This window comes from Phyllostomus discolor, chromosome 1 (assembly GCF_004126475.2).
Source record: "Phyllostomus discolor isolate MPI-MPIP mPhyDis1 chromosome 1, mPhyDis1.pri.v3, whole genome shotgun sequence".
NCBI classification, from domain to species: Eukaryota; Metazoa; Chordata; class Mammalia; order Chiroptera; family Phyllostomidae; genus Phyllostomus; species Phyllostomus discolor.
Window position 1 is genome coordinate 79,087,457 of NC_040903.2, and position 23,948 is coordinate 79,111,404.

General features: G+C 39.5%; 1 protein-coding gene across 4 annotated transcripts in view; it reads left to right on the forward strand.

Annotated features, from left to right (window-relative positions):
- Positions 1-23,948, forward strand: part of DIP2C (disco interacting protein 2 homolog C) — a 435,220-nt gene that overhangs the window by 348,299 nt on the left and 62,973 nt on the right. For all 4 annotated transcript variants that reach the window (XM_036025084.1, XM_028505417.2, XM_036025087.1 and 1 more), the window contains one exon: positions 16,075-16,205. In XM_036025084.1, coding sequence (XP_035880977.1) covers positions 16,075-16,205 — 131 coding nt within the window. The remainder of the gene's footprint in view (positions 1-16,074; positions 16,206-23,948) is intronic.

Consider the following 23,948-nt stretch of genomic DNA (forward strand, 5'->3'; position numbering starts at 1 on the left):
TTGTTGGTGTACAATTGTTTGTAGTACTCCCTCATAATTCTTTTTATTTCTGTAGAATCAGTAAAATGTAGAATCAGTAAAATGTCCCAATTTCATTCCTGATTTTAGCAGTGTGAGTCTTCCCTTTTTTTCACTTCTTCTAGCTAAATTTTTCTGAGATTTTCAAAGAACCAACTTTTGTTTTCATTGATTATCTCTACTATTTTTTTATACATTTATCTTCCTCTAATCTTTATTACTTTCTTCCCTTCTGCTGACTTTTGGTTCAGTTTGCCCTTCTTTTTCTCATTTCTTTTTTTCCTTTCTTTTTTTCCTTTCTTTTTATTATATTTTATTGATTATGCTGTTACAGTTGTCCCCATTTTCCCCCTTTGCCCTCCCACCACCCCCTCAGGCAATTCCCACACTGGTGTTCATTATCCATGGGTCATGCATATAAGTTCTTCGGCTACTCCATTTCTGACACTGTACTTTACATCCTCATGGCTATTATGTAACTACTAATTTATACTTTTTAATCCCCTCACCTCTTCTCCCATTCCCCAAACCTCCCTCCCATCTGACAACCATCAAAACGCTCTCCATATCCATGGTTCTGTCTCTGATCTTCTTGTTTGCTTAGTTTGATTTTTAGACTCAATTGTTGACAGATATGTATTTATTGACATTTTATTTTTCATAATTTTGATCTTGTTTTTCTTAAATAAGTTCGTTTAACATTTCATATAATAATAGTTTGGTGATGATGAATTCCTTTAGATTTTATCTTGTCTGGAAGCTCTTTATCTGTCTTTCGATTCTAAGTTATATCTTTGCTGGGTAGAGCAATCTTGGCCAAAAGTCCCTGCTTTTCATGACTTTGAATATTTCTTGCCAATCCTTCTAGCCTGCAAAATTCCTCTTCAGAAATCAGCTGACAGTCTTATGGGGACCCCCCTGTAGGTAACAGCCTTCCTTAACAGAGAAAACTGTGTTTTTCTTGCTGCTTTTAAGTTACTCTCTTTATCATTCACCTTTGGCATTTTAATTATGATATGCCTTGGTGTGGACCTATTTGCATCCATCTTGTTTGGCACTCTCCATGCTTTCTGGACTTGTATGTCTATTTCCTTCACCAAATTAGGGAAGTTTTCTCTCACTATTTTTTCAGAGAGAGTTCCAATTTCTTGATCTTTCTCTTCTCCTTCTGGTACTTCTATGTTGAAAATGTTGGAATTCTTGAAGTTGTCTCAGAGGCTGCTTATACTATTCCCATTTTTTTGGAGTCTTTTTTTTTCTTGTTGTTCTGATTGGTTGTTTTTTGCTTCCTTATGTTCCAAATCATTGATTTGATTCTTGCCTTTATTCATTGTATTATTGTTTCCCTGTAAATTGTCTTTATTTCAATTAGTGCATACTTAGTTTCTCACTGGATCTTTTTTATGCTGTTGAGATTCTCACTAAGTCCCTTGAGCATCCTTATAAATAATGTTTTAAACTCCACATCTGATAGATTTTGTTTAGTTCTTTTTCAGGAGTTTTGATCTATTCTTTCATTTGGGCCATGTTTGTCTCCTCATTTTGGCAGCCTCCCTGTGTTTGTTTCTATGTATTAGGTAGAGCTGCCTTGACTCTGTATCTTGGTAACGTGGCCTAATATAGTAGGTGTCTATAGGGTCCAGTGGCACAGCCTCCCCTATCACCGAAGCTGGATACTCAAGGTATACCCTCTGTGTGGGCTGAATATACCCTCTTCTTGTAGTTGAGCCTTAATTGCTTTTGGCAAGTCAATGGGAGGGATTTACCCAGGCCAGTCAGTTGCAAGGATTGGCTGTGACCACTGACCACCAACCTCCATGGAGGATCAGCTGTGTTCCAACATGCTCTGTAGCTGTTCACTGGGTGCACAGGCTCTGGGGTTTCCTGGATGGTGCAGGCCAAGGTCGGCCCCCATCTGTGTTTTGCCCAGGGCCACTCTGCCTGAGATAAAGTAATCTGAGATGGCTACTACTTATGCTGGGCTTTGAAACTCCCTGGATGAAGCCACGCTGTGAATCTAGGCTGACTGCTGCTAGTCCTGTGCCTGGGGCTACTTAGCAAGAGACATGGTACTGGGGGCTCACAGAGGAAGGCTGTTGCTTGCTTGAAAGGATTTAGGAAGTTCTGAAGCATGAGCCCAGACTTGCCATCATATGGAAAACTCATGGTTAGCTGTAATTTGGGTGGGATGGTGCCTCAGGGGATCTCCAGGCTTGGGCAAACAGTGTTATCAAGGTTGATGGAATCTCAGATATGGCATCTGTCTACCAGCTATGTGGCTCTGCCCACCTTTCTGTCTGGTAGAAAGCTGTCCCCTAGCTCTTGCCTTGATGTCAGCCACTTCAGTTCCTCCCTGTATGTCACTGGTGCCTTTCAAGCTGCTATCCCTGTGCTGGAGGTCAGAGGAGTGAGTCTGAGTAAGTCCATGTGTGGGTTCTTTAAGAGGAATTACTTGGGACTCCATAATTTTCTTCTACTGATTCAATCCCAACTGGTTTTTGTAGCCAGAAGTTACGGGGATTTATCTTCCTGGCACTGGAACCCTGGGCCAAAAGGCCCTGTATAGGGCTGAGGCTTCTCGCTCCTGAGATAATCCCTTCCAAATTTTTATCCACCACTGTGTATGTGGGATCAGCCTATTACTCTGCACCCCTCCTACTACTCTGGACAACAACTAATTCCATAGTTGTCAGACTTCCATTCAACTCTGTTTCTGACAGTTCTAAATGATGGTTGTTCTGTAATTTAGTTGTAATTTTGATGTGGTTGTGTCAGGCAACAAGCGGTGTTCACCCTTGCCACCATCTTGACAGGAAGTTCCTTTTTTCTCATTTTTAAAGTTGTAAAGTTGTTAAGGTAAGATCTTTCAATATAATCATTAACAGCTATAAATTTCTGCCTTAACATTGCTTTCCCTATGTACCGTAAGTTTTGTTATGTTATGTTTTCATTCTTATTTGTATATAATTATGTCCTGATTTTTCTTGTGATTTCTTCTTTTATTCATTGGTTGTTTAAGAGTGCATTGTTAGAATTCCACAGACTTGTGGGTTTTCTAGTTTTCTTCCTATTACCAATTTCTAACTTCATCTCATTGTGTTTAGAGAAGATACTTTGTATATCTATTTTTTAAAAGCTATTGAGACATCATTTGTGGCCTAAAATATGGTTTATCCTGGAAAATTACTCAAGGACTCTAGAGACTACTATATTCTGCTGTGGTTTAACAGAGTGTTCTGCATGTCTCTGATTTATTGTGTTGGTTTGGAGTCATACTGTGGTAGCGTGTTGGGTTTTGGGAGTTTGTTTTTGAGATTTGAAGATTCATACTATTTTTTATTTTCTTTTTTAAATATATTTTATTGATTATTCTATTATAATAGTCCCAATTTCCCCCCTTTTTCCCCTTTATTCCCTCCTGCAATGCCCTTCCTTAGTTCACGTCAATGGATATAGATTACTCTATCCCACAAAGTTATCATTTAGAATTAAAGGGCAGATGAAGTGCTTCCCTGACAAGGTAAAACTAAAGGAGTTCACTGTCACCAAGCCATTAGTATATGAAATATTAAAGGGAATTATATAAGAAAAAGAAGATCAAAACTACAAACATTAAAATGGCAAAAATATTCATAATATGAACAACTGAATCTAAAAAGCAAACTAAGTAAACAAGCAGAACAGGAACAGAATCATAGATATGGAGATCATTTGGAGTGTTCTATTTCTTTTTTAAATTTTTAATCTTCATCTAAGGATATATTCACTGATTTTAAAGAGAGGAGAAGGGGGGGAGAGAGAGAAAGAGAGAGAGAGAGAGAGAGAGAGACATCATTGTAAGAGAATTGTTGATCTGTTGCCTCCTATACACACCCGACTGCAGATGGAACCCACACCTAAGTATGTGCCCTGATCAGGGATTGAACCCGCAGGCTTGGGTGCCTGAGATGATACTCTAACCAAATGATCCGCCCAGCCAGGGCAGTGCTCTTTTTCTTTAATTACCTTATGTCTAGTTGTTATGTCCATTACTGAAAGTGGTATATTGGAGTCTCTGATTATTGTAGAGTTGGCTGTTTCTCTTTTCAGTTCTGTCAGTTTTTGTTTTACATATTTTGATGGTTTCTTACTAGATGTGTAGATGTTTGTAATTGTTATATCTTCTTACTCTGTTGAACCTTTTATTAATATATAATGCTCTTCTTTGTCTCTTGTAACCTTTTTGGATTTAAAGTCTACTTTTCTAATATTAGTATTGCTCCTTCTCCCTTTTGGTTACTATTTGCATGAAATATCTGTATCCATCCTTTTACTTTCAAACTATTTGTGTAATTTAATCTAAAATGATACTTTTGTAGGCAGCATATGGTTGGATTATGGTTTTTATCCATTCTTCTACTTCCCCTCTTTGATGAGAGAGTTAATCCATTTATATTTATTTGCTTCATTTATTTTCTTTTAGATTTTATTTATTTTTAGAGAGAGAGGAAGGGAAGGAGAAAGAGAGTGAGAGAATCATCAATGTATGGTTGCCTCCTGCATGTCCCCTACTAGAGACCTGGCCCACAACCCAGGCCATGTGCCCTAGATGGGGAATCGAACAGGTGACCCTTTGGTTCACAGGCTGGCACTCAATCCACTGAGCAACAACAGCCAGGGCTAATCCATTTATATTTAAAGTAATTACTTTAAATAAGAAGATACTTCTCTCATCTTGCTGTTTTCTATATGTCTTAATAGCTTTTTCTATTCCTCATTTTCTTCATTACTTTCTTGTTTTGTGCTTAGCTGATTTTCTTCTAGTGAAATATGTGAATTCCTTTCTCATTTCCTTTTGTGTATCTTCCATAAGCTATTTGCTTTGAGGTTACGACAGGGTTTCCATTTAACATTCTAAAGCCGTAACATTCTATTTTGAATTTATAGCAGCTTAATTTCAATAACATACAAAACTGGTCCTATACAGCTCTACCCAGCCTTTTTCAGTTGTCAGTGTTACAAAATTATATGTTTATAGATTGTGTGGCCCAAAACATATAGTAATAATTTTTTAAATCCATTCTCTTAAGCTATGTAGGGAAGAATTGTGGAATTTAAATACCAGGTTACAATAATAATAGTTTTTAGACTAAGAGTTGTTTTGTTTTAATATATTAGTCTCCTAAATCATGTAGGAAAAATGGAGTTACAAACTGTTGCTGAAATTATGCTATCTTTTATAATTACCTTTTAGTTACCTTTTCTAAAATCTTTACTCAAATATCTTTGAGTTATGTCTAATGTCTTTCTATTTCAACCGTAGAAGTCTCTTGAGAATTTCTTTCACTCAGGTCTAAATATAATAAACTACTTCAACTTTTTTTAAACTCCAGGGTGTCTTAATGTTCTAAAGTTAATTGCAGTTTACCATCTAAGTCTCTCCATGTAAGTTGCAAGCCTTTGATGGATCCTAGAGTTCCAAACTAGTTACTTCATATGCTGCACTGCTTCCTGCTTAAGCATCTTCCAGAATCCTTCCCTATGCTTTTTAGTACTAATTGAGGTGATAAAACAAATAAAACACAATATAAAAATAAAATAATTTTTCAAAAACTTTTCAGAATAATTAATTTTCATACAATTTAAATGTTGTACTACTGAAATTAGCCTTCTAATGTTATAGCCAAAAGAGAAACATACTTTTGTAATTATTTTTTTATTGTTCAATTGCAGTTGTTCCCATTTTTGCCCATTATTCTCCCCTGCCCTACTCACCCCCACCTCCCATCTTCAAACATCCCCTCTCCCCCATTGTCGTTGTCCATAGGTCCTTTATAAAGGTTCTTTGATAACCTTTACCCTTCTTTGCCCTGTTATTCACCCTCCCCCCATTACTGTCAGTTTGTTCTTCATTTCCATGTCTCTGGTTTATATTTTGCTTTCTTATTGGTTTTGCTGATAGGTTCCACTTATAAGGGAGATCATATGCTATTTGTCTTTCACCACCTGTCTTATCTCACTTGGCATAATGCTTCCAGTTCCATCCATGCTGTCACAAAGGGTAGGAGCTCCTTCTTTCTTTCTGCTGCGTACTTTCCATCATGTAAATGTGCCATAGTTTTTTGATCCATTCATTTACTGATGGAAGCAACTGAGGTTGCTTCCAACACTTGGCTATTGTAAATTGTGCTTCTACGAACATTGGTGTGCATAGGTTCCTTTGGATTGGTGTTTTAGGGTTCTTAAGGTATAATCCCAGCAGTGGAATTGCTGGGTCAAAAGACAATTCCATTTTTAGTTTTCTGAGGAAATTCTGTACCGTTTTCCACAGTGGCTGTAACAGTCTGCAGTCCTACCAACAGTGCACTAGGGTTCCCTTTTCTCCAAGTCTTCTTCAGCATTTGTTGTTTGTTAATTTGTTTATGATGGCCATTCTGACCATTGTGAAGTGGTATCTCATTGTGGTTTTAATGTGCATCTCCCTGATGGCTAGTGATGCTGAGAATCTTTTCATATGTCTCTGAACCCTCTGTATGTCCTCCTAGAAGAAATGTCTGTTCAGGTCCTTTGCCTATTTTTGAGTTGGGTTGTTTGTTTTCCTGGGGTGGAGTCGTATGAGTTCTTTATATATTTTGGAGATCAAACCCTTGTCCAAGATATCATTGGTCAATATGTTTTCCCATATGATTGGTTCTTGTTTCATTTTAATGCTGTTTTCTTCAGCCATGCAGAAACCTTTTATTTTTATGAGATCCCACTTGTTTATTCTTTCCTTTATGTCCCTTGCTCCACGGGACATATTGGTGAAAATATTGCTGCAGGGAACATCTGAGATTTTCCTGCCTATCTCCTCTAGGACTCTTACGGTGTTGTGACTTATATTTAAGTCTTTTATCCATCTTGAATTTATTTTTGTGTATGATGTAAGTTGATGATTCAGTTTCATTTTTTTCATGTAGTTCTCCAGCTCTCCCAACACCATTTATTGAAGAGGTGATTTTTATTCCATTTTATTCTCCTGCCCACTTTGACAAATATTTATTGACCATAGAGACATGGGTTTACATCTGGGCTCACTTCTGGTCTCTATTCTGTTCCACTGATCCATGGGGCTGTTCTTATGCCAGTACCAGATTGGTTTTTTTAAAGGTTTTATTTTATTTATTTTTAGAGAGAGGGAAAGGGCAGGAGAAAGAGAGAGATCAATGTGTGGTTACCTCTCACTCATTTCCTACTGGGAACCTAGCCCACAACCCAGGCATGTGCTCTGACTGGGAATTGAACTGGTGATTATTTGTTTTGTAGGCTCACACTCAATCCACTGAGCCACACCAGCCAGAGCAACTGTTGTGATTACAGTGGCCTTGTAATATAGTTTGATATCAGGTATTTTGATCTCTCCTACTTAGTTCTTCTTTCTCAAAATTGCTGAGGCTATTTGGGTCATTATGGATCCATATACATTTTTGAAATGTTTATTCTATATCTGTGAAGTGTGTAATTGGTATTTTAATAGGGATTGCATTGAATCTATAAATTGTTTTGAGTAGTATGGGTATTTTGATGATGTTAATTCTTCCAATCCATGAACACAGTATATGCTACCATTTATTTCTGTGTTCCTTAATCTCTTTCTTCATTGTTGTGTAGTTTTCTGAGTACAGGTCTTTTACCTCCTTGGTTAGGCTTATTCCTAGGTACTTTATTGTTTTGTTGCTGTAGTAAATGGGATTTTTTCCTTATTCATGTTTCTGATATTTCGTTATTGGTGTACAAAAATGCCTTCAATTTCTGACTGTTGACTTTGTATCTTGCTGTTTTGCCAGAATCACTTATTACGCCAAGTAATTTTTTAATGAAGTTTATAGGGTTTTCTATGTACACTGTTATGTCATCTGCAAACATTGACAGTTTAACTTCCTCCTTTCCAATTTGGATGCCTTTTTTGTTCTTGACTGATAGTTGTGGCTAGAACGTCCAATACTATGTTGAATAGAAGTGACATCCTTAGGCATCCGTAGACATCCTTGTCTTGTTCCTGATCTTAGTGGGAAAGCTTTTAGTTTTTTCTTATTGAATATGATGTTAGCTATATGTTTCCCATATATAGCCTTTATTGTTTAAGTATGTTCCTTCTACTCCCACTTTGCTGAGTGTTTATATCATAAATGGGTGTTGTACCTTATCAAATGCTTTTTCCGCATCTTTTGGTATGATTATGTGATTTTTGTCTTTCCCTTTGTTTATATGATGTATTACATTTACTGATTTGCCAATATTGTACCATCCTTGCATTCCTGGGATGAATCCCACTTTGTCATGGTGTATGATCTTTTTAATGTATTGCTGGATGCAGTCTGCCAATATTTTGTTGATGATTTTAGCGTCTTATGTTCAATAGCAATATTGGCCTGTAGTTTTCTTTCTCTGTTATGTCTTTATCTGGTTTTGGTATTAGGATGATGCTGACCTCATAATCAGAGTTTGGGGGTCTTCCCTCTTCTTGGATTTTTTGCAATAGTCTGTGAAGGATAGGGAGTTAGCTTTTCCATAAATATTTTGTAAGATTCTCCTGTGAAACTATCTGGTCTGGGGCTCTTGTGTGCTGGGAGTTTTCTGATTACTGCTTCAATTTCACTAGCTATTATCAGTCTGTTCAGGCTTTCTGTTTCTTCCTGATTCAGTTTTGAAAGATTATATTTTTCTAAAAATTTGTCCATTTCACCCAGGTTTTCAAATTTCTTGGCATATAGTTGTTCGTAGTCATTTCCTACAATGAGTTGTATTTCTGTGGTGTCAATTGTAATCTCTCCTCATTTCATTTCATTTTATTTTTAAGGTTCTCTTTTTTTCTTGATGAGTCTTGTTAAAGGCTTGTCAATTTTGTTTATCTTTTTCAAAGAACCAACTCCTGGATTTATTGATCCTTTGAATTGTTCTTTTAGTCTCTGTGTCACTTAATATTGCTCTGATCTTGGTTATTTCCTTCCTTCTACTCACTCTGACCTTTGTTTGTTTGTTGTCCCTCTAGTTCTTGTAGGCATAGGGTTAGGTTGTTTATTTGAAGTGTTCCTATCTTCTTTAGGTAGGCCTGTATTGCTATGAACTTCCCTCATGGGACTGACTTTGCTGTGTCCCATAAGTTTTGGACTGTCATGTGTGCATTTTCATTTGTTTCCAGAAACTTTTTGATTTCTTCTTTGATCTCATTATTAATGCATTCATTGTTTAATAGCATGCTGTTCAGTCTCCACAAATTTGAACGTTTTTTAGTTTTTTACTTAAGTTTGGTTTCTAGTTTCAGGCCCTTGTGATCCGAGAAAATGCTTGATATGATTTCCATTTTCTTGAATTTGTTGAGGCTTGTTTTGTGTCCTGTCATGTGGTCTGTCTTTGAAAATGTTCCATGTGCATTTGAAAAGAATGTGTATTTTGCTTCTTTGGGGTGAAAGGTTGTATATTTATCAGTTAAGTCCATTTGATCTAGGGTGTTGTTCAGTGCTGCACTATCCTTGCTGATATTTTGTTTGGAAGATCTGTCCGTTGTTGACAGTGAGGTGTCAAAATCCCCTACTATAAATGTGTTGTTGTCTGTATCTTTCTTGAAGTTCTTCAAGATTTTCCTTATATATTTGGGTGCTCCTACATTGGGTGCATATATGTTTATAATGTTTATATCTTCTGGATGGATCTTGATAGATTCTTCCCTTGAGTATTATGAAGTGTCCTGTGTCTTTTTATGGCCTTTGTTTTGAAGTCTATTTTGTCTGATATAAGTATTGATGCTCCAGCTTTTTTTCCTGTCCATTTGCTTGGAATATTTTTTTCCAACCCTTCACTTTCAGTCTATGTAGGTCTTTTATCTGAGGTGGGTCTCTTGTAGGCAGCATATGTGTGAGTCATGTTTTCTTATCCATTCAGCTACCCTAAGTCTTTTGACTAGAGCATTTAATCCATTTGCGTGTAAGGTTAGTTTGATAGGTACTTATTCATTTTTCCCCTTTGTATGTGTGTTCCTCTCTCTCTCGCTCTTTTTCTTCCTCTTCTTAAAACAGTCCCTTTAGCATCTCTTGCAGTGCTGGTTTGGTGGAGGTGTATTCTTTCAGCTTTCTTTTGTCTGGAAAACTCCTTATATCACCTAACATTTTAATTAAGGGCCTTGCTGGGTAGAGGCACCTTGGTTGCAGGCCTTTGCTTTTCATTACTTGGAATATTTTTTGCCATTCCCTTTTGGCTTGTAGTGTTTCTGTTGAGAAATCAGCTGCTAGCCTTATGAGAGCTCCCTTATATTGTTACTTTCTATTTCTTCCTTGCTGCCTTTAAGATTCTCTTTGTCTTTAAAATTTGACATTAATTATGATGTGTCTTGGCCTCTTGGGTTCATCTTGATTGGGACCCTCTGTGCTTCCTGAATTTGCATGGTTTTTCCCCTCACGAGGTTAAGGAAGTTTTCTGTCAGTATTTTTTTCAAACAGGTTTTCTGTACCTTGCTCCTTTTCATCTCCTTCTTGTATTCCTATGATTTGAGTATTGTTTTGTTTCATGTTGCCCTTCAGTTCCCTTAAGCTGTCTTCATATTTTTTCAGTCTTTTTCCATGCAGCTCCTCTACCTGAGTATTTCTTTCTACCTTGTCTTCCAGCTCACTAATTCAGTCCTCTGCTTCATCCAGCCTCCTTGTAATTCCTTCCAGTGTATTTTTTATTTCAGATATTGTTTTTCTCATTTCTTCCTGGCTCTTGTTTATAGTTTCTATTTCCTTTTTCATGCTGTTGTAATTTCTACTCAGCTCCTTGTAGTTGTTACTGAGTTCCTTGTGCATTCATATAACCATCCTCTTGAATTCTATGTCAGATAGTTTGCTTGCCTTGATTTAATTTAGCTCTCTTGCTAGGGAATCTTCTTTTTGATTGCAGGTTCATTCTCTGTCTCCCCAGTTTAGGTGACTCTTTTGGTTTGTTTCTGTAATTCTCAGTGCTCTGCTTTGCCAGCTGTCTTCTTGGGGTGAACTTCTGTGGTAGGTGTTCCATGAGACTCATTTATGTGGTCTCTGTCTCCTTGTGTGGATGCTCTAGGGTTGCCCTTTCTTTCACTTTTGTGGGCTCCCTTGTTGGACTTGGGCTTTACCCACTGGTGTCTCCTTTGTTGGTGGGTTCTCCCATCCAGTGGGTTTACTGGTAATTGTAACTCCCACCTTGTCTAGTATGCTGTTGTACAGGTGTTAGTTAACAAAGCAGTATTATCTGACAACCAAACCTATGCCAGCAAAAAAAAAAAACTCCCCTTAACCACAATTGAATTAAGATTAATAAAGGTGAGGAGCAATTGCAGAAATTGTAAGATATGTCATAGGGAATATGAGGTGACAAAAAGGGGACAAAATGTTATCACATGGTAAGAGGGAGGAGAATTGATTGAGAGTTGGGATAGAACCAAGGTGAAGAAAGGGAAAGAACAAAATTTAAAATATAAGTAAAACACAAAAGGGCAATAAGAACAAGGAGGTAAGAAGAGGGAAGAGTATACTATGCAATTTGAAATAAAATGGAAAGGGTACTGGATCAACAGCAGAAAAACTGCAGAAAAACCACAGCAGGGTCAATAGCAACAGCAGCTGAATGAAGTTTAAGAAAGGCGGAATGGGAATGTGAGAATATTGTAGAAAAGCGAAAAGTGAATATATCTACAGTAAAGAAAGATGATTTTGAGAGGATGGGGGAAGCAAACTAATGAGAGTAAGCAGTAAAGCCAAGGTTGTGAGAGGGTGGGGAGAAGAAGAGAGAACAATGTAATAAAATTCCTCCCTCAACTGATCAGGGCAGGGAGAAGGTGAAATGGAGTGAGAGAGAGAGAGCATGCTATGGGATATGAAATACAAATAAGTAGTGAAGAAATGGGAGTTCCTTTGGAGATGAACAGCAATAGCCATGGTATTTCACCCAACTAGCCACTGTTTATAAAAGGTGGAAAAGATATAAGACTGTTGTTAGAGGGGAAAAGAGTATGAGCTGACTTTAGAAAGCAGAGCACTTATGTGAGGTTAGATGGAGGAGAAAGAGTGAGAGTAAGACATGGAAACTTGGCGTAGTGTGTGAGAGAAAATAAAGTTAACCACAGCAGTAATAAAGCTCAGGAAGATGGCGAAATGGATTAGGACCAGGGTAGGGTGCTATGTGGGCTTTGGAATAACAATAATGTGAAAAATATGTATAATCTGAATAAAAAGAATAAAAAGTAAAATACCAAGAGTAGTATGTTATTTGGAATACTAGTGAAGTAAAAGAAGAAAAATTAAAATGTAATCTGAAAGGGAGAATAAAAAACAATAAAAACACAAAAAAACTGAACAAATGGAAAGAAGAAAGAGAATTTCTATTAAAAAACATACACGTTCTGATGAAGAGCAAAGTGAAATTGGTCTCAGCTGTTGGTGTTCACCTTCTGACTTCTTTCTGCCTCTGTCTCTGGTTTTCTCTCAGCTCCAGGTCTTACTGTCTTACTCTTGAGAAAAAGAAAAGATTTTTTAAAAAGAAGCTTGCCTAGCAGGTTTTGCAGTTCTTCCAAGTTCCTGCTGGCAGATGGGGCTGGGCTCTGTTTTTCCCTTTCCTGTGGTTCCCCCCGGATGGGGTTCAGTCTGGGCTACGGTAATCATAGGTGCCCAGCTTCCAGCCCAGGCCCTCAGAGCACTGTGCAGCCCGCAGTCTCCGCTCTGTCCATCTGCACCCTGGTGGCACCAATAAGCCACCTCGTTTTGCACCCCTTTGATCAATTCCTGAGGTGTGCTGAGTGGGAGCAAACCATGCCCACACCCCTCCCTCTTCGTTGGCCCACCCGCTGCCTGCCCAAGGTCCCTGCTTGGTGTGCCTCCATTCCGCTTTTGAAAAACTCTCCTGGGTGCCGCTGCCCCACGAAGCCACTGCTTGGGTTTCCACATAGTCCAACCCTCTGGCAAGTCCAGAATCTACCTGGGTCACGGCCAGTCGTGGCCCTGCACTCCCAGTTCCAGATGTCACCAGGATCCCCCAAATTCTCTGCATCAGCCTGGGCACACCACCGACTGTGTATATCATGCTGACTTTTTTTCCCTCTAGCCTACTTTCCCCCTCCGTGTCTCTCCTAGCACGTGTCTGGGATTTCCCTGCCCCTGGAGGGGAGGGAGCTGCTCTGCTGCTGTCACTGACCTGGCTCTCCTCCAAGGTACCCGCAGCAGCCTCAGTCTCCACTGCCAGGCTGGGGGACCTTCTAGTTAGCCTGTAAAACCTCCTTACTGCCAGTTTTTAAATGTCCTCTGCACACTTTGGCTTCCAGACTTCATATCAGCTGAGATTCTTTTGGCTGTTCACTTCATTTTTCAGATTAGCTATGAGTCCCAGTAGGGTGCACGAGCCAGTGGGCTCAGCTCCCACCTGCATCGCTGCCATCTTCCAGAAATGTACTTTTTATCATACATTTTTATGATCTACACAAGTGCAGCCTATACTATTAACTCCTATTCAATGAAGAATGTTCTGCTTGAAACAAGTATAGACCCTAGAAATCTTAAGAGATACATAATTAAACTCTTTCTTAAATTTATAAAAGTTTTTCTTAAACTTTTGACTGCTATATGTGTTTGATGAGTACCTGAAATGAAATACATTGTGATGTCATTTAATGAAAAACACATGAGTTTTAAATACTCAGCAGCACAAATTATCTGGCTTATAGTCTTCTCCAGAAGGAAAGCCCTTTATCTCTGGTTGTATGGGTCAACATATTTCTCAGGAAAAATTTTTGACTCCATTTTGGGTTTTGGATAGAAATCTCCTTGAGTATTCAATTTGATATCAAAAATCAAGAGAGGCAAATTTGTCCAGTAAACTGTTTTCCCCATGATGGGCACTACAGAATATCTGACTTAGTACAAAACCCATGAGTATATGTTTATAGGTTAAATTTAAGTTTTATAATACTGCCTATTTAAAAGTGTTATTTATCCCCTGAAGGTTCCTAATACATCCTAGATACACACTTTCTCAGTGTCATCAAGGAAGTCAGATGGACTCCCACACAGCACCTACAATTTACTTTAGATTTGTCACCTCCTGCTTTTCACACAGGGTAGTTCAGAACTCCTGGTGACTCTCCCTTCCACTGAGTGTGTGTCTGTCACACTTTACTTCTCACCTTCAGCTGATGGCTGCCCAGGGAGTGAACACGTACTGTAACATCAGCCTACCTGCCCCAGATCAGTCACAGATACATCCTGACAATAAGTGCAGGCGACCTCATCCCCACTTCCTCCACATCCGTGTATCCACTCTCGATGTGTCTTTTAGAGTGGAGCATTAGAGTCTGTTGTTCTGGGCATTGAGGAAACTAATCCTTTATCCAAATACAAGTTTGTCTTCATAAGAATTGGGAGTTTTTCTTAATACAAGGTCCTAAAAAATAAAAAGCACTCCAACTTGGGCTCTTGGTTCGTGACCATGGCAGGTCCCAGACTGGGATGAGATTAGAGACCAGACATTCAACTTTCCTAGCTGTTTTTTAACCTGTGTGCTCTTGTCACTGTGCTGAAATCAGTCAATGCTCACTTACCCTTCATAGCCCAGAACCCTTCAAAAGCCCGAGGAGTGATGCGGGATCCATTCTCTGCTCTCTTTACGTTCTGTGTGCTCCCAGATCCTGCACTCAGGTTAAAGTCCAAATTTCCACTAGTTTTCAAGCTCCTGGGGGCACAGGCATGTTTTACTCCTTTCTATATCCCGAGCACCTGATACATAACAAGTGCTCTGTTAATATTATTTGTATTTGTTGCACTGAGCTAAAGAACTTGGTTCTCAAGCTGTACATAACGCCAGCACAGAGCAGGGATTCAGTAAAGGTTTGTTTTAGTTGCTAATCTGAGAATGTGAGTAATTTTGCAAGGTAGGATTTTACTGTCTCCTGATCCAGGAGGTAGGAGGTTGAGGAATGTTTCACAAATTCAGTCCTGTTTCTTCCTTAAACAAATATGGTGGCTTTCAAAGCAGGCTAAAAAGAACTACTTATGTCTTCCGTTCTAGATTAATTTTATGTTACCTTGTATGAACTCGGTAAAATATCCACAGTGAAACCTTCTGGCCAGGGCTTCTCCCCATGATCCTATGGGTCACGGTGGAAGGGGCCCCCTGCCTGGATTCTCTCACAGCTTTTCCCAGGCTTTTCACTGGGTTTCCCTTTCTATTACGAGGTTCTCACTGGTCCCTTTTCAGCCCCACTCTGGGAACACAGCACTTCACGTGAACTGGAGACCCGTTTAAAACCATGAACCTGATAACATGCCCTGTGCTGCTCTCATGTTCATCTTAGATTTGATTGGCTAGAAAGCTTCTGTGAGACAATTGAATGTTATTTATAAGGCATCTTAGAGTTGATTGGCTAGAAAGCTGCTCTGAGACAACTGAATGTCATTTATAAGGCATTTTTTTCCATATTTTAAAATACTCTATACTGAGCGTAGTGGGACTGAAGCTAGGACTGGAGCAGCTTGTTCCTGTCCTTAGGTGGTGGGCTGAGAGTGGGTTTTGGCTGCCATCCCAAGATATAGCTGCCATATCCCACTGCGCAGATCTCTGATTCCTGCTCAGATGTGTGATCTTCATCAAGCTCTGTACCTTCTCTGAGCCTCCCTGACTTGGGGCCTGTTCACCCCTCATGCTTGGCTGGCCCCTGTTGCCCACTAGTGCTGCGTTGGGCCTAGAGATGGACCATGAATAAGGTGTCGTCCTGCCCAGAGATGGGGCATGAGTGTGACATCTCCCTGCCTACTTCACAGGCCTGCAGTAGGGCCACTGAGGAAGCCCTTGGTGGACTAACCAGCTATTCAAACTACAAGATGTTGGTACTTCAGTTACTAGAGTTATGAGGTCCAGGGGACCAGAAAGTCGTGTGTCTGTGTGTGGTTTTCTTACTTAAAATGGGAAGACTAATGAGAATATAGCAGCCCACTCTCTCCTCACAAAGCCAAAACTTGGTCATAATTGTCCCCTGCCCTAAATCATTTCTGGGCACTGGTGTTGGGCTGCATGTACTCAGTGGGCCCTGCTGTCTTGCAGATGTGTCACGCAGCCACCAGTGCCTTCTGCCGATCCATTAAGCTACAGTGTGAGCTCTACCCCTCTAGAGAAGTGGCCATCTGCTTGGACCCTTACTGTGGACTTGGGTTTGTTCTGTGGTGCCTCTGCAGGTGAGTTTCCCTTTAATACCTTTAACGTAATAAATAAATCATACATGATTTCTTGCGATTGATCCCCGTTCTGCCCCTGTTCAGCCAGGCTCTCAGGGTGGAGTGGATTCCACATTCTGCAGTGTCTGACAGAATTAGTCTCCATAAAGTTTGCTGCAACACACAGAGATGGTGGCTGGGTTCCTTTGCTCTGAAATCCTAGCAGTTATCCCTGGCCTGGAATTTGCATTCAATCAGTGGGTGTTGAAGGCAGTCTCCTCCTTCTGGCTTCTCCCTGATGCAGGTGGGGAGGAACTGCAGCTGAGGGAGGGAGGGAGGGAGCTGGCCTCCCCTCCAGGATCCAGTGCTCCTCAGCCATCAGTCCTCCCAGCCCCGCTTGTAACAGGCATTTATAGAGGGGGTGAACATGGAGATTGTTATTCTTCAGGTTGTACATATATGCTCATTGTAGAAACTTTAGAAAATAGAGTATATAAAGAAGAAAACAAAACCATCAATAATTTACCACCTAATATACAAACAAATATTCACTATTAGCATTTGACATATAGCCTTTCAGACTTTACTTTCTAGTATAGCGTAGTATTTATTATTATTAACATACCAAGGTCTGTGCACAAAAAGTCCAGCCATTGTTATTATAACAAGAAAGCTTTGCATTACATCGATGTAACTTGCAGCCAAGGAGTGGACTGAAATTCTCATGCGTAAACAATGACGATTTGTACTAGTCAGTGGGAGTGGTAGACCCCATTGAATGAGCATATGTGCTGTGTGGCTGTCGCACTCAAAATGACTGAGCAAGTACAGCATCAGATTTTGTGTTAAGCTTGAGCATTCCTCTGCGGAAACTATTCGAATGATTCAGAAGACCGCATCTGTGGACAACTGGGGATGGATACCTTTATCACGCCCACACGCCCACTCATGCGTCACATCTCATGCAGAGTTTTTTGGTGAAACATCAAATCACCCAGGTGACTCAGCCCCTCTACAGCCCATATTTCATACCCAGTGACGTTGGGCTTTTCCCAAAACTAAAATCACCTTTGAAAGGGAGGAGATTTCAGACCATCAGTGAGACTCAGGAAAATACGATGGAGTAGCTGATGACAATTGGGAGAACTATGTGAGGGCCCAGGTGCCTATTTGAAGGGGACTGAGGTGTCATTGTCCTATGTACAATGTGTCTTATATCTTGTGTCTTCTCAATAAAAGTCTCTACTTTTCCTATCACATGGCTGGATGCCTTCTGGGCAGACGGCGTATATAAGTGTGCACAAAGTTGCTCCAGTAAATACCAGTGCCCACCATGCAGCTTCACGTGGATCAGCATGTCACCAATTTTGTTTCATCCATCTGCCCATTTTTCCCGTCCCTTTTTATGTGGGACATGTTAAAGCAAACACCCCAACAATGCATGATTTCACCCATAAACCTTTAAGTTACATATGCAATTTTGTAAATGTACATCAATATTTTTATAAAACTGAGATGTTACAGTATGAAATCAGTCATAATTTTCCTTTTTTCTTCATAGTCTATAGTAGACATTTTCTCATGTTTTTAAACATTCTTCTGAAACAATTATCTTAATGCCATCATAAATATTTAATAGTATTATATTGGATTAAAATACAATTCCTATATTTTTTAAAAACACTGACATTCTGGTTAGTAAAATAAAACATTTTGAGAGAGCACATAGAATTGAACCCTAGAGTATATTTTAATGATTTGTGCCTCCATCTAAAATGCAACAGCATTGTGGGTAACTTTTTCTTGGGAAATAGTTCAGAATATACCATCCCAACAGTAGGGCCAAAGTGACCTTAGACATATTTAGCCAACTGAGTAGGAAGCCTGTTTCAAACTACTGACCCTTTAGGATAGCTGTCTGTACTAAGGATGAGCTGAAGCTTGGCAAAGGTTGAGCTGAAGCGCCTGAATAGAGTGCTTCCTGGTATTGCAGGGTCGTCAAGCCTAAGCTGCACTCAGCAGCAGAGAAGGTGCTTTTGAAGGGAAAGTAAGTTTTTCATGTGCATCACCCATAGCAGGAGAGGGATGGGTTGGGGTCTTCAAAGGAACTGTGCAGAGAGGGTTGCAACAAACCTTTACTTAATGAACGTCTTTCCTGAAGGTTCATTCAGAAGTCTCAAAATCAGTGTTCTTGATTTACCCTACAACATTATAAATAAATGCCTAATAGCTGTGAACCTCTTCATTCTGAAATCCTTTGTAGAAACAGATCCTAATAGACTTGCTTTAAAAACTGGACCTGAGAGTAGCCACCCAGTAGCAGTGAGAATGCCCAGCATCGATAAATGTTGTAATTATCATTTTCCTCTCAAATGAGTCAGGGCTTATTTGAGAAGAGGCTGACTTCAGGCTGGGAAGGGAAGTGTATGAGATGACCCTGATGTCTGTGTGAGAAACAAGGAAGCGCTCACAGAATGAGGAAGGGCATGCCAAAGGGACCAAGGAGCCAGCTTCCAGGGACTCCCACGGGCCAAACTGGGGCATTCGGAACATCCACATGAATATTGTAGTAGATTATAACACTTTGAATGAAATGGGAAATTATCCGACCATTCACATATAAGTAGATGACAAATTGAAAGCCCAGTGAGTAACAAGGATTTACATGGTAGTCCTCCACCAAACAGTTGTTAATTATAACGGGGAGGAGAGAACCTTCACAGTGGAGAAGCCTGAACCAAGAGACCAAAGTGAACCTTGTCAACAGTGAGACAAGGGGCCCTTGAGTGCCACTGGGAGGGTTGCAGTGAGGGACACTGTATCAAGGCTGCTTCACCTGAATCTAATCATGGGGACAGCAGACACTCAAACTGAGGATCACACAACAGCACAGCAGCCTGTCATCCTCATGAATGCCATTGTCATAGGGTCAGGGAAGCTCTGAAGGCCCCATCTGGACAGAGTCAACAGCTTAAATGCAGGGCGAGACTCTGCACTGGACCCTTTGCTGTCGGATATCATGAGACAACTGGCAGAACTTGAATAAGGTCTGATGGAACTTGAACAGGGTTAATAGAAGAAATGTATCCATTAGTGTCCCGATTTTGATGCCTGGATTGGCTGGTGGAGGAAAATATACTTGTTTGTTGGAAATACCCCCAACTCTAGGGCCTTAATCATTTGAGGTTGTTGGGACATAAGGTCAGTGACTCACCCTCAAATGATTCAAGAAAGAAAAAGTTATATGGCTTTTCTTGGAACTTTCCTTTAACTTTGTGATTGTTTCAGAGTTCTTTTTTTAATTGGATACAAAGTTTTTCGTGTATCTTTAAAGTTTCCTTCAGTTGTGAAGTAGGAGGTTATTTGAAAATCTTTGACATGATAGAATTGTTTGAAAATATTTGGTAAGATCATACATGTCTTTAAAAGCATGTTGGGGAATTGATGTTCCCTGATAAAAAGATTCATTATTGTTAAAATGGAAATTCTCCCCAAATTGGTCTAAAGATTCAGTGGAACGCCTGTCAGAAATCTCAGCAGGATTTGGTTGTTTGCGACTATTGAGGGTTTTGTTGTTGTTGTTGTTGTTGTTGTTGTTTTACTTTTATTTTTTTTAAGATTTTATTTATTTTTAGAGAGGGAAGGGAGGGAGATAGAGAGAGAGGGAGAGAGAGAAACATCAATGTGCGGTTGCTGGGGGTTCTGGCCTGCAACCCAGGAATGTACCCTGGCTGGGAATCGAACCTGGGACACTTTGGTTCCCAGCCTGCGCTCAATCCACTGAGCTACGCCAGCCAGGGCGTTTTATTTACTTTTAGAGAAAGGGGAAAGGAGGGAGAAAGAGAGAGAGAGAAACATCAATGTGAGAGAGATTCGGTTGGCTCTCGTACACCCCCAACTGAGGACTTGGCCCACAACCCAGGCATGTGCCCTAGACTGGGAATTAAACCAAACCAGTGACCTTTTGGTTCTCAGGCTGGCACTTTTTTTTTTTTTCAGTTGCTATAATTGCCAACATGATTCTAAAATACAAATAAAGGACCCACCATGTCCAAAACAATTTTGGAGCAGAATAACAAAGTTGGAAAACTCAGACTTCCCAATTTCAACACTTACTACTGTAACCAAGACAATGTGGTACTAGCATAAAGATATAATGTAGATATAGAGGTAGATACTTAAAATAATCAGTTAAACATAATTGAAAGTCCAGAAAATGAACCCTTTTATGTGTGGTCGTTTGATTTTTCAACAAAAGGACCAAGGCAACTCAATGAGAAAAGGATAGCCTTTTCAACAAATGATGGCAGGCAAAATGAACATCCACCTGTAAAAAAGATTAAACTTCTACCTAACTTCATATACATTAATCAACTCAAAGTGGATCATATACTTAATGTTAGAACAAAAACTATGAAACATTTATTTAAAAAGCATAGAAGTAAATATAATGTTAAGTTAGGCAAAGGGTTCTTAGGTATGACATCAAAGGTACAATACATAAAGGAAATACTGATGAAATCGACTCCAACAAAGTTTAAACTTTTATACATTAAAAGGCACCATTAAGAAAGTGAAAGGCAAACCACAGACCAGGAAACAATATTTGCAAATCATCTATCTGATAGTCTTTCTAACCAGATATAAAACAAACTCTAAAACTCATAGACAAGTGAAATAATTTAAAAATGGGCAACAGATTTGAACAGACATTTCACCAATATATACATATGACCAATAAGCACATGATAATATGCCTAACATTCATTACAGAAATGCAAATGAAAATCAGTGAGCTACCACATCATACCATTAGAACAGCTACAACCTAAGAGGCAGAAAATTAAGTGGGAGACTTGTACTTCCTGATTTCAAAACTATAATATGCCATTAAGCAAAGGTAACCAAAGATACACAGAAATAGGATTCTCATACATCATTGATAGGAATGTAAAGTGATGAAACCACAGTTCACATGTTCTTAAAAATTAAACATAAATGTACCATATGACCCAGCAATTCCATTCCTAGCCATCTACCAAAGAGAAAGGAAAACATGTCCACACAAAGACTTGATGCTTGAAGTGTTCTCAGCAGCCTTTGTTTAAAGGGGAAAAAAGGGAAATAATCCAAATGTCCACTGACTGGTGAGTGTGTAAACAGTATTTGTCACATCCATACAATGGAATTCAGCTGCCATGTGGATGAACTTCACAAACACTGTGCTGAGTGAGAGAAGCCAGATCCCAAGGCCACACATCATATAACTGCATCACGATGCCAGTTCAGAGTATGAAAAGTTCAGAGAAGGCAAACCTAGAGACAGAAAGGAGAATGATGATGGCTGTGGCAAGGGTGAGCAACAGGATTGACTACCAATGGACACAAGCCTACCCTTAGGGTGATGGAATGTTCTAGAACTGCATCGTGGTGATGATTATGCAATTCTGCAGTTTACTAACATTTATTTAGGTCTTTGCTTAAAATGGGTAGATTTCATGCTGTGCAGCCCAATATTGGGTTGACTGATGTGCACACTGCAGGCACGAGCCTGTCGGGGAAGGAGGCTGACCCATGTGACACAGGGTGGTATGTGTCCAAGTGGGCCAAGCAGCTGCCTTGCTCGCGGCTGCCACGTTGTGATAGTTTTTGATTGTGTGTTTTGTCAGGTTAATAATCTGAAATTACTCAAATACAAATGTGCAAATTTATATTAGTTACCAATATATCTTTTGTTCTTGCCTGGTCATTCATATTTTTATTTTTATTTTCTTAAATGGACTTTATTTTTCAGAGCAGTTTTAGATAGGTTTACAGTAAAATTGAGTGTAAGGTACAAAGACATTTTTGTATCCCCTGAGCCCATGTTGCACAGCCTCCTCCACTATCAGCATCTCCCACCAGATGGTACGTGTTCTGTGGTCTAGGAATCTATGTTGACATGTCATCACCACCCAGAGCTCAAAATTTGTTTTAGGGCTCACTCTTGGTGCTGTAGAGAGCCAGAAATAAACCCACCTAAATATTTCCAACCAGTCTTTAACACAGGAGCAAGGCAATACGATAGAACAAGGAGTATCTCTTCATCAGATGGTGCTGGAGCAACTGGACATTTGCATGAAAAAAAAAAAAAAAAAAAAAAGAATCTAGACCTAGAACTCACAGCCTTCACAAAAATTAGCTCAAAATGGATCAGACGCCTAAATTCGAAAGGTAAAACTATAAAACTAAAAAATAACACAGGAGAAAACCTAGATGACCTGGAGTTTGGTGATGACTTTTTAGATATGACACCAAATATGCAGTCTATGAAAGAAAGAATTGATAGGCTGGGTTTTATATAAAATTAATAGTTTCTGCTCTGCAAAAAAACACTGTCAAGAGAATGAAAATGCAGGCCACAGACAGGGAGAAATATTCCCAAATATCTTTTTAATCATTTTGTTTTTGTAGTTAAAATCTACACTAGAATAGTTCAGGTTCCAGAAATTCTCAAAAAATAATCATAGTTCATTACCAGCAACCTGCTTTTAAGTAGGTTTGTTCTGTCCGTGCAGGTATTCAGAGCCAGTGCCAACAAATCAGTATCGGTTAGTACATGAAGCAGTCAACACTTTGTTGGACTGAGCAAGGAAAGAGCAAATAGAAAACTCACGAATCAGGTTTTCTGCTTGTCCTGTGTTATCAGGATTTATTAACTTTTCTTGATGTTGACTTCTGTCCTATTGATTTTCAGAGCTATGCTTAAAATTCCCTAGCCTTGAATTCCACAATGTGCTAACCACCCTTTCGTGTGCTGATGCTTCTGATCAAATCACTCCTCCTGATATATATCCTTGGTAAAGGTAGTAGGTGATTTGCATTTAATCTTCTTCATTTTGGATCTCCTTTCATATTATAGCATTTATGAAGTAAGATGTTGGGAATAGTATAGACATGCTAGATTGTTATATTAAGAGGAATACCATCATAAGCCATCTCCTACATCTTAATTCCCTAAGACTTGAGGCTCAAGGGCCATCAAACATGTTTGGTACCAGCACTGAAGTGTGAAAGTCCTTGGTGTGAAGGAGCAGCTGTGCAGATCTGAGCCCCCATAAAAATCATACAGGGTAATCTGAGGTGGTGGTGTTAACCCTGCTTCACAAGTGGGTTGAATGACATTTGGTGTTAACAAAACACTGTCCCATCACCTTTCACAGAGGTAAGACTCACACTTCCTAGGGAGTAATAATGACTTCTTCGATGTGTGTGATGTGCAGGCTTGTTAGATCTTAGGCCTGCACATTAGATCTTTGACCTAGTACACGATCCCACTTTGGGCCTGAGATTTTCTTTTTTTTTTTTTTTAAGATTTTATTTATATTTATTTTTAGAGAGGGAAGGGAGGGAGAGAGAGAGAGAGAAACATCAATGTGCGGTTGCTGGGGGTTATGGCCTGCAACCCAGGCATGTACCCTGGCTGGGAATCGAACCTGGGACACTTTGGTTCCCAGCCCACGCTCAATCCACTGAGCTACGCCAGCCAGGGCTGAGATTTTCTTTTAATATCCACTCAGCAGAGATAAATTTTCTGTTATTTTTATCTATGGACACTTACCAGAAATAAAACCTTATGATGATATTCCTCTTAATATAACAACCTAGCATTTCCATATTGTTCCTGCTTCATGCTGCCTTGAGACTTCTGATTGGAGTTGACACATTAGCTACTAAGAATGGCTCTAATTCAGTCACACCAGATGTAGTGTGCAGGCTGATTCT